The sequence below is a fragment of the Zea mays genome, chromosome 6 (genome assembly GCF_902167145.1).
Source record: "Zea mays cultivar B73 chromosome 6, Zm-B73-REFERENCE-NAM-5.0, whole genome shotgun sequence".
Taxonomy (NCBI): domain Eukaryota; kingdom Viridiplantae; phylum Streptophyta; class Magnoliopsida; order Poales; family Poaceae; genus Zea; species Zea mays.
Genome location: NC_050101.1, coordinates 140093367 through 140103996, shown reverse-complemented (window position 1 = coordinate 140103996; position 10630 = coordinate 140093367). Strand labels below are relative to the sequence as shown.

The window sequence follows — 10630 nt, the reverse complement described above, 5'->3', positions numbered from 1 at the left end:
TTGGTTTGTGTTGGCATCAATCACCAAAAAGGGGGAGATTGAAAGGGAAATAGGGTCAAACCTTTTCCTAAATGATTTTGGTGGTTGAATTGCCCAACACAAATAATTGGACTAACTAGTTTGCTCTAGATTATACATTCTACAGGTGCCAAAGGTTCAACACAAACCAATAAAAGGAACAAGTTAGGGTTCAAAAGAAAGGAGCAAAAAGGAAACTGAAGTGTTCCCTGGTCTGGCGCACCGGACTGTCCGGTGCACCAGGGGTCGTACACTCTAAACTCCTCAGCTTCGGGTTTCCCAGGCGCAGCTCTGCTATAATTCATCGGACTGTCCGGTGCACCAGCGGAGCAACGGCTATCTGCGCGCAACGGTCGACTCTGACGAATGAACAGTGCAGCACAGTAACGCGGTAGAAGTCAGAGCAGAAGGTCAGAGGGGCACCGGACTGTCCGGTGTGGCACCGGACTGTCCGGTGCCGCATGAGGATAAAGCCTCCAACGGTCGACTAGCTCCAAGCCCTAACGACAGGGTGACGTGGCGGCGCGCCAGACACTATCCGGTGACGCACCGGACTGTCCGGTGCGCCCATCGCCAGCATCCTTCTCCAACGGCTACAATTTGGTTGGTGGCTATAAATACCACCCCAACCGGCCACTTCAAGGTGTGGGAGTCCAAGCAATATTCCAAGTCATATAGTTGACATATCCAAGCCCTCCCAACCACCTCTATTCATTGATCCATCCTATACACAAAATTTAGACCACTACAACCAACACAAGTGCCACAAAAGAGAGAGCAAGCAAAAGTGAGCTTCTCGTGTGAGTTTAGCAATAGTGCCTTGTGAGATTCATTGAGAGAGAGTGTGTGCTACATCTTGTGATCATTTGTGCGTGGAGTTTTGACTCCCATTGAACTTCCTCCAAAGTTTTGGAGGCTTGTAAAGCTAGCAAGATACACCTAAGAGTGTGGTGATCCTTGCGGGGTCTTAAGTGATCCTTGAGAAGAAGAAGAGCTCGCCGGTCTTGGTGATCGGTGGAGAGAGGGAAAGGGTTGAAAGAGACCCATCCTTTGTGGACTCCTCAACGGGGACTAGGCCTTCAAGGGCCGAACCTCGGTAAAACAAATCACCCGTGTCTCTCGTGTTTATTGTTTGTGATTTGTTTGTTCTCTCCCCTTCCTAGTTCTCTTGCGCTACTCTTTGCTAATAATATTTTGTGTTGCTTCAAGTTAAATTCACATTTAGAGAAGCAACTCCTTGCAAGAAAGAACTTGTGTTTCTCCTCTTCTTATCTAAGCCCTCTTGCATTACTCTCCACTAACATTTATAGTAGTATTGCTATTTGATCATATTCCACACTCTTTGAAAAACAATACTCTTTGCAAGCAAAGGACTTAGTTTTATACTCCGATAATTGTGAATCTTGTTCTAACCACTAATCAAGGGATCTAGTTTGGTTTTAGATTTATAATATTCAGGTTTCACCTATCCACCCCCTCTAGGCGACTTTCACTCACGCAGTGTCGCGGCTCGCACACCCGCCGCCGTCGACGCCTTCTGATGCCTGTGAGCCGCCACGCCAAAACCCTAGCTGGCTAGCACATGTTACTACTTGGTTGCACCTGCTCACATCATAGTAGCATGCGTAATTACGCACATTTGATGGGACTTCCCGCATTGAGGCGTTTCTCATTCTTTATGCCGATGTAGAAACTTGGACCTATAGTGATTAGTTCGGCCAAGAGTAGGGCCTAGGCCCTACTGGCCATAGGCCCAGCTCCGCCACTGGTCTAAGAGGGCTAAGATCCGATTTCTATCTGAGTTCAGGTACACAGTATTCGATCCGTATCCGATCTTTATCTGTATTCGTATTCTCAGTTGGATATTTAACGTTCAAATCTTAATCGACACAACTTGATAATATATGTATCCATCCGAATCCAAAGAGAAATATATAAAAATAAATATGGAACGAGTAGTATCTGTATCTGATCTGATCTGATTACACCTCTAACGAAAACACATGATTAGAATTGGCTATGGCTTGTAATTCTACATGAACGAGAATGCGGGAAAATTTCTCACTTAGCCTTTAGATGCTATGTAGGAATTTGGGTAGAGAGATAAGAGCCATAAGAAATTTTCTAGGAGGTTGGACCTCTTGTTATTTTTCTCCAAAATTTGTTTGGAGGAAAGGAATCCATAGGAATTTCAAAAGTATTGATGGGATTGAATCATGTGTTCCAATGGCTCACATAGGAAATTTTTCCGTAGGCAATTAATCCTTCAAAAATCTTTCATATTTCCTTTGTTCTAAGGGGCCCCTGAGACTTTGAGACGACTGCAGCCACCCGAATCAATCTGTGTCATGGTTTTTAAAGCGGTAAGACGAGCCAAGTCGTTGGACCACCGCCTGGACGCCTAGGCAAGGTAGGCAGCAGGGGCGGACGCAGAGGGGGGGGGGGCAAAGTGGGCCATGGCCCCCCTCAATTTTTATGACCTTTTATATACCATGTTTATTTACTGTTAAGTATATTTAAAAATGAAGATTTAGATAGACTAAAACAGTCCTGTTATGGATCTCCTCGTCGAATTAGTCCTATCAACTCTCGTCCTTTTATTTGGTCTAATCCTCACATCTATTCATCTAGTCTCATTCTTTCCGACGCTGTCGGAGCCATAGAAGGACCCATTCAAATTCTTATAACCTCTTATACCTAATGTTCACCTGCTGTAAAGTATATAAAAAACTAAGGTTTGGATAGGCTAAAATTGCCCTGAGCAGTTCTCTCAACTTCCATCTTCTTTGGTCTAGTCATCGCACCTATCCATCATGTCCCATTTCTTCTGACGCCCCGGCCTGCCAGAGCCAATCTGCCCAGATGCTCCATTCTTGACACTGCCACCTCCTTCCTGCCTAACGTCACCTGACCATGGCCCCTTCTCAACGTCCTCGTCCCACTCGTTATCACCATGACACCATCCCGCTCTTGGCATACCTGACCTCGCTCGCCGTGACGATGCTTGATTTTGTAATGTGGTTTTTTTGGCCCCCCATGAATTTTGGTCCTGCGTCCGCCACTGGTAGGCAGGTAAGGCGCCTAGGCGTTGGACCTCCGCCTAGACGCCTAGGCGTCGCCTTAAGAACAGAGATATGTGTAATGACATGTAGAGTCGATGTTTACACGATTGACAGTTGAACGTCATATATCATAGCGTTGAGTCATTATTTACATCCAATGATGGCAACCAGGCCTAATGGGATGAGGGTAGAGATGGATTCGGATAGAATACACAAAGATACGAATTAGGATGTCACTAGGTACCATATTTTAATTCGAATATGAATATGAATATTATTGAATAAAATACAAAATGAATGATTCGAATTCAGATACTCACATGACTTTGAATATAATGTTATAATAATTATCAGTTTGTATAGGTGACAAAAATCATGTTACAAGTAAATTCTACACTTAGCAATAGATACCTTATGAGCATATTCATTAATAAAATATATTATTTAACAATAAAAATATATGTCATGTTTATAAATATATGACAAGCTTTGACCACATTAACATATAATTTTATGGTTTCAGAAACCGGAGGACAATAAGATTTGTGTTCAGCATGGGATGCTAACGCGGACTCACTCCGAATGGTGAATCGCTAGGACTCGAACAATGAACTTGGGCCATGGGGTTTATACTGGTTCGAGTTTGTACCCTACTCCAGTGTAGTGCTAATCGTTATATTGCTTGGAGCGTGTTACAACTGGTGTGCTTGTGTGTCTTAGAAGAAAGAAGGCACACCCTTTTATAGTTCAAGAGTAGGACCTTACAGGGGTGACTTGCTCTCTACTTGGTATGAGGTTGATCCGTTGCCTCATCTTGACGTTGTGCCCTGGTGTCGTGTTGTCTGTAGGGCCGTGCATAGCCATACCCCTGGTATGGCGCACCGTCTCGCTCATTCGTCATATGGGTCCCTATAGCGATTTCGCTGTTGACTTCTTCGTAGTAGTGCGCGGTGGTTCCCGTGGGTCAGTCCCACGACATGGTAGCGCACAACGTAGCTTTGCCTATCGTCATGGGCCCATGTCACTTACTGGCGTGCGTAGGCATACACCCGGTATGGTGTATCTGTTACATCTTTCCAGATATTTTGGTCACTATAGAGACTCTGATGCTGAGATCCCTTCGCCTAAGATAGTATGTGGCGAGTTATCGTCTGACGTCCGTTAGTGACCTTTCGACACCGTATCCGAGGCCCGTACGTAGTTTGGTGATGACCGTCTTGTCCCGCTGAAGTGGGCTCCTATCATCGGGTCGGCCTTCTCTTATGCTAGTCTCTAGTAAGGTTGCTTGGCAGAGACTTGGTCATCCGCTCTGCCTCACAAGGTTGCTCGACAGGGACTTGGTCATCCGCGGTGCCTCACAAGGTTGCTCGACAGGGACTTGGTAGCTCGCCCCGCCTCGCAAGGTTGCTCGCTAAGGACTTGGTCGCCCGCTCCGCCTCGTAAGGTTGCTCGGTAAGAGCTTGTTGGGCTTTGTTTGGGCACCCCGTTCCTGTGTGCCCAACATTATTGATCCTATGATTTCTATGTTTCTTAAGTACTAGAGGGACATACCTATGCTTTATGCATTTACTTTTATATTGGATCCTAAAGCCAAGCTAAGAGGTTTCAACAATATCTTGAGGTTTTTATCTAGACTATTTGGTACTGACTACTTAGTTTATTTTAGTTTTGTGAGACATGAATTGACTATAATGTTTAACAAATATGATGCTAATAAGTTTAGTGCAATTAGGAAGCAAGTGTCTCATCCTCTCTTTGTTACAACTAAGAGGAAATAAAACTAGGAATTAATCTATGGATCTGATCCTGTTTCTGAGTTTGTATAGCTTAGTACTAGTCCTGACTTGTGAAGTGGAACATCAACATATGATTTGCTTCAATAAGCACATTCTATTGTTGGCCTAAGTTCCCTTTGACACAGAACTGCCATCCTACCTTCGATAGTGACACACTTCAAAATGTTTGATGATGACTTCAATATCCTAAACTGGTGGGATGAACATAAACTACCAAATTATGTTCTCTCCATATTAGCTAGAGATTTATTTATGTTCCTGTCTCAACTATTTCTTAAGAATCAACTTTTAGCCTTTGTGGCTGGATCATCGAGGAACGACGATGGCGTCTAACACCATAAATGGTTGAGATGATAGTTTGCATGAAAGATTGGGAGCTTGGTGAAGCTAGAGGTCAGCATGTACACATGGCCAATATTTTGAAGATGCATTTGAGGGACTTTATCTTGATGATCCTAGAGCCAAAGGTTCTAGACTATATAATCTTGCATTTGCTATTCCTAATGCCCTATGATGTACTTGAACTAAGACAATAAACTATTACATTACACTCGATTGTACTCTTTTTTTCTTTCCAGGGTTTTCTCATAAGTTGTGAGTTTTTACCTAGAAAGATTTTAATGAGGCAACCATTTCATGAATGACTCTATCCTTTATTTAAGTGATTTGTGTTCAACATTATGATTTGTGACTTTTATGATATGTGTTGATAGTTCTATCCTTAATTTAAGTGATATATGCTCAACATTTGTGAATGTGCTGTATTTTTATGTTGATTTGAGCTGTTTTTATGGTGCCGGGCTTGAGCGGGTATTGTCCTGTTTTTGGGACGTGCTTGTCGGGCCAACATGACACGGTTGGATCCATCCTATGCCATGCTAGTACAAGGTTTTGGACTAGGTTTTGGACTTGGCGGGTGGCTAAGTTGAATTGGGCTATGTTGTCAATTTGAACATCTATAGGAGACGAGAGATAAGAGAGCATTGAGAAAAAAGATGCCACTGTATAGTGTGGAATCTCGACAATGGCATCATAGATCATGACAGTGAGGTTAGTGTCGTAGAGGAACCAAACATCACCTAAACTTGACGAGAGTTATAATAGCTTATATCATTTAAGGCTAGTTTGGAAATCCCAATTTCCCACGAGATTCTTATAGGGTGTTTGGTTTGAGGAATCACTACATCCAAATTGAGGTGATGCATCATGGGTTCATTCCTCAATTTTGGTGGGATGACCCAATTCCTCATATTAGTACTAGCTAACTAACTATGAGGAATGAGGTGGTGATGGATCAACTCATTCCATTCCACAAACCAAACAAAAATAGTGAGGAGTGAGAAGATGATGAATTAGCTCATTCCTCAAACCAAACACCCTATTATTTTCTCAAGGGGACGGAAACTCCAATTTCCCATGGGATTTTCATTTTTCCAAGGGACCCCTTGGAAAATAAGAATCCCATGAGAAATTGGGGTTTCCAAACTAGCTCTTAAAAAAAATCGGCCGCCCAACCATCTGTCCCACGGCGACCCTAGGAGGAAGCCGCCGCCGTGCGGTGCGGTGCGAGCGAGAGCGAGCTCCATCCGGTTTCGAGCAGTCTCCCCACGCGAATCCGGCCGCCCCTCCACTCCCCCCGGTCACTCCACGATACCGGACTTCCATTATACCGTGCGTTTCCCGTCGCCTTGCGTGGCGTCCGACAGCCGTTTCTTCCCCTCTCGCGAGCGCCCTCCCTCTTCTATAAATGGCCACACTGTGGTGACAGACCGCGTCACCGCTGCTGCCATCGCAGCCGCATTCGCTTCTCCGCCGCTTACGCTTCAAGAAACCCCACCGGTACTCCGTGGCCATCGACGCCGCCAAGTGGCGCTTAGCAGCCGCAGCACATACCCGGACCTGACCGCTGAGAAGGGCAACGCGGACGCGCCGAGATGCAGAGCATGTCGGCGTCCTGCTCGTCCGCCGTCTCCGTCTCTACCTCTAGAGTCTGGGCCGCGGCGCGCCGCTCGCCCTCGCCCCGATCCCTACCCTCGTTGCGCCACGTCGCCTTCTGGCCCTCTCCATCCTCCTCCTACCCCTCTTCTTCTCATGGCTGTCGCTGGCCGATCGCCGGCGCCGGCGCACCGGCGCTCCCGCTCGGCATTCGCGGGGGCCTGCGCCGGCTGCCCTCGCCTCTGCTTGCGCCGGACGCCCCCAGTGCCGGCGCGGCGGCGAGGACGCGGGCGGCCGCGGCCGCGGCGTCTCCGGCAGCAGCCGGTAAGCAGGAGGGCGCCGCCGGCATTTCGCAGACCCTGCAACTCGGGACAATGATCCTCGTCTGGTACCTCCTCAACATCTACTTCAACATCTACAACAAGCTGGTCCGCCGTTTCGTCCTGTTCCCCAAGTCTTTTCGTAATGGGGTTGCGCAACCAAATGGGATCTTCTAATTAAATTCTTTCGAAAATTGCGAGTTGGGCAGGTTCTGAAAGCCATACCTTTCCCTTACACCATCACCACCTTCCATTTCGCATCCGGAACCTTCTTCATCACACTCATGTGGCTGCTCAATCTGCATCCCAAACCGAGGCTCTCCCTCAAACAGGTACTCCTTCCGTTTCAAAGACGTTTTGGCCTTTTTTTTATCGAATATATTTATAGATACATACTATGAATAGAAATGGCAAAAACGTCTTATAATTATAACTTGGAAAGGAGGAAGTAATAAACAAAAAAGATTGACTAAACTGCACCAATGTAAAGCTGGTTCACTCGTGTAACTGATGCGATGCAGTATGCAAAGCTCCTGCCTTTGGCCTTGATCCACATGCTTGGAAATGTTTTCACCAATATGAGTTTGGGTAAGGTGTCTGTCTCCTTCACCCACACCATCAAGGCCATGGAGCCCTTCTTCTCGGTCCTCCTCTCTATCCTATTCCTAGGAGAGGTAATTGGTTGGTTCGCACCTTTGCTAGATTATTTGTCCTCAAAGTTGGAATCCTTCATATAAACATCTGTTTCTGTATTCTGTCTCTACAGACACCTTCTCTACCAGTGTTGGGCTCACTTGTCCCTATTGTTGGTGGAGTTGTATTGGCGTCGATGACTGAAGTTTCATTCAACTGGTAATTTATTGCTTTAAAGCGTCAAAGAATTTACTCAAGGAAATATTGTGTATTTGATTCTAATATTAGGAGAAAACAGGATTGGATTCTGGAGTGCCATGACTTCGAATCTTATGAATCAATCGCGGAACGTTTACAGCAAGAAAATTCTCGCTGATAAAGAGGTGAGCCTTTTGCGCTTATAATGTTCCCTAACTGTAGATCCACAACAGTTCAGCATGATATATGCTGTGAACACTACACCCCCTAACTAGACTTGTTCTTATTACAGGACAGTTTGGATGATATAAATCTCTTCTCAATAATAACTGTCATGGCATTCTTGTTATCTGCTCCACTGATGCTATGTGTAGAAGGAATCAAGTTTAGCCCATCGTATCTACAGAATGCTGTAAGTGTGGCCAGCATGAAAAACAAGAAATTTTGGAATATTTCAACACTTTACTGACATGAAATTGCTGAATACTAAACTTTCTGGGTTTTCAGGGAGTTAATGTAAAAGAATTATTTATAAGAGCGGCACTTGCTGGGACATCTTTCTATTTTTACCAACAGGTGAGGCCAGTCTGTCTCCGCTCAAAACATTTTTTGTAGTCTCTCGGAGGTTGCTAAAATTGTCTGTTAGTGGCTACTGCGGTTGGCTACTTAGGTCCAAACAAACTACTTACTACTTGCTTGCAGATAATATATACGTTTTGTCCATTGTTTTATTGCTAGGAATAGGATCAGGCCATTCCAGTTAAATATGATATTATCTCCAGTTATGTTGAACAATTTTTCAGCTCTCCTGTGTCATCTCATGAAAAAATGTTGAATATCAGTTTTTTTTAGCCTAAAAACTACTCCCTCCGCCTTAAAATAGTAGTTGTTTTAACTATTGATTTTTATATCTATATTCAAATGGATGATAATGAATCAACACACATAGAGAAAACACATGCATCAAAAATTGTATGAACTCACTAATTATCTAAAACGATTACTATTTTGGGACGGACGGAGTATAGAATTTTCCTCATTAGTGTCTATCAGTTTTTTGGACTATCTCGTATCTAACTGTTACTATGAATTCTGTTGCACACTGAATTATGTCTAATGAAGTCTCTATTTATTTCTCGGCAGGTTTCGTACAGTTTATTGGCTAGAGTATCTCCCGTGACCCATTCGGTTGCCAACTCTCTTAAACGTGTGGTGGTCATTGTGTCATCCGTTCTCTTCTTTAGAACTCTAATTTCACCTATAAATGCCTTAGGTACAGCAGTGATTAATATTCTTCATGCAAATGCCAGTTACTTACCATCTCATCAATGTCTGAATTGTAAGTTTTTTTCTTTGCCTGCAGGAACCGGTGTTGCTCTTGCTGGAGTGTTCCTGTACTCGCAGTTCAAAAAGTCAAAACCAAAGGCTACGGCTGCATGAAGACAACCCCTGATGATGAGGTAACAGACTATAGAATGATGGAGGATTTGGAACTATCAGTTGACGTGGTGAAGCAGACTGGCCTTCACGGTAGCAAACACATGTAGTTTCTCCATGCTGCATCTTAAAAAAAATGTGTTCTCTTGTCAGGTTCTTTGGATGTGAGAAGCTTGTACGTCAGTTTCCTGGACAAGGTGTGGTGGAACACGTGAACAACGAAGATATAGCATTATTAGATTTCAAGAGAATACAAATTTTGGAATATACTTCAATGTCATTGAAACTGACAGAATGCTCTCACTTACATATATTCTTTACGTCAAAATATGGTTCAATGTTTTCTTACTATTATATATATTCTTTACGAACTTTGTGTTTTTTGCTGAAAGAAAAACAAAAGGAATATCCTGGTTCCTGGATATGGTATATATGAAATAGACAGAATCTCAGAATCAACTGGTGATATTGATTGATAAAAAGATATCGCTTTCGTGGATGAGAGCAGTTGAGAAGGTATATACACCATGAAAAACATAAAAGTAAACTCACAGGAAAAGGAAATAAAAATAGAGTAATAACCAAAAAGTTTTTTTTTTTAAAAAACATTCGCCAATCACTTCATATTCCAGATGAGAAGGCACTGCACAATTACCACATGCACTTCTAGAAAGGAAAAAGAATGTAAGTAAGTGCACAGTCACGATCAGTAATTAGAGTTGCCAGTGAAATCTAGCAAATGGTTAGGCAGCAGGGCTCCGACTCGTTCAAATCAGTAAAAGGAAATGGCTCTATTCTGTAGTCGATAGCGCTAAATCTTTTTTGCAATCACAAATGTAAAGAGACAGAGATTGAGCACAAGAAGGATGAATAATTGAACTGTGACAACACGTGTCGCGACATGAGAAGCTGACGTGGACACCAGCGAGATGGATCGGCGAGCGACGCAACAACTCGATCGGCAAGGTGACTGTCTTTTTGTTCTCTCCTTTGTCCTTTCTCACCTCACCCACTCATTACGGGGTTATAGAGCTATGGCCCAACACATACACGCGGCCCACATAACCTGGTTAAATGACATAAATAAGTCCGCGCCTCATTCTCGCCATCAGATGGCCATCGTCTTCGTCCATCGGGTATCCTCGTGATTGTAACAGTTCATTCGTAACTTTGGTCATATTAAAAGTCATTGGTTGTACATTCATACATTGGCGTTACTGTTGTACAGATC

The 10630-nt window shown here is 43.9% G+C and overlaps 1 protein-coding gene across 1 annotated transcript; it reads left to right on the top strand.

Moving 5' to 3' along the window:
- The first annotated feature begins 6406 nt into the window (after nucleotides 1–6406).
- On the top strand, nucleotides 6407–9821 carry LOC103630092 (phosphoenolpyruvate/phosphate translocator 3, chloroplastic). The gene is made up of 10 exons (XM_008651189.4): nucleotides 6407–7239; nucleotides 7341–7463; nucleotides 7653–7805; nucleotides 7898–7983; nucleotides 8063–8147; nucleotides 8255–8374; nucleotides 8470–8538; nucleotides 9106–9235; nucleotides 9326–9422; nucleotides 9553–9821. Exons 1-9 carry the CDS (start codon nucleotides 6811–6813, stop codon nucleotides 9400–9402), a joined length of 1272 nt encoding a protein of 423 aa, XP_008649411.1. The 5' UTR covers nucleotides 6407–6810; the 3' UTR covers nucleotides 9403–9422; nucleotides 9553–9821.
- The last annotated feature ends 809 nt before the right edge of the window (nucleotides 9822–10630 follow it).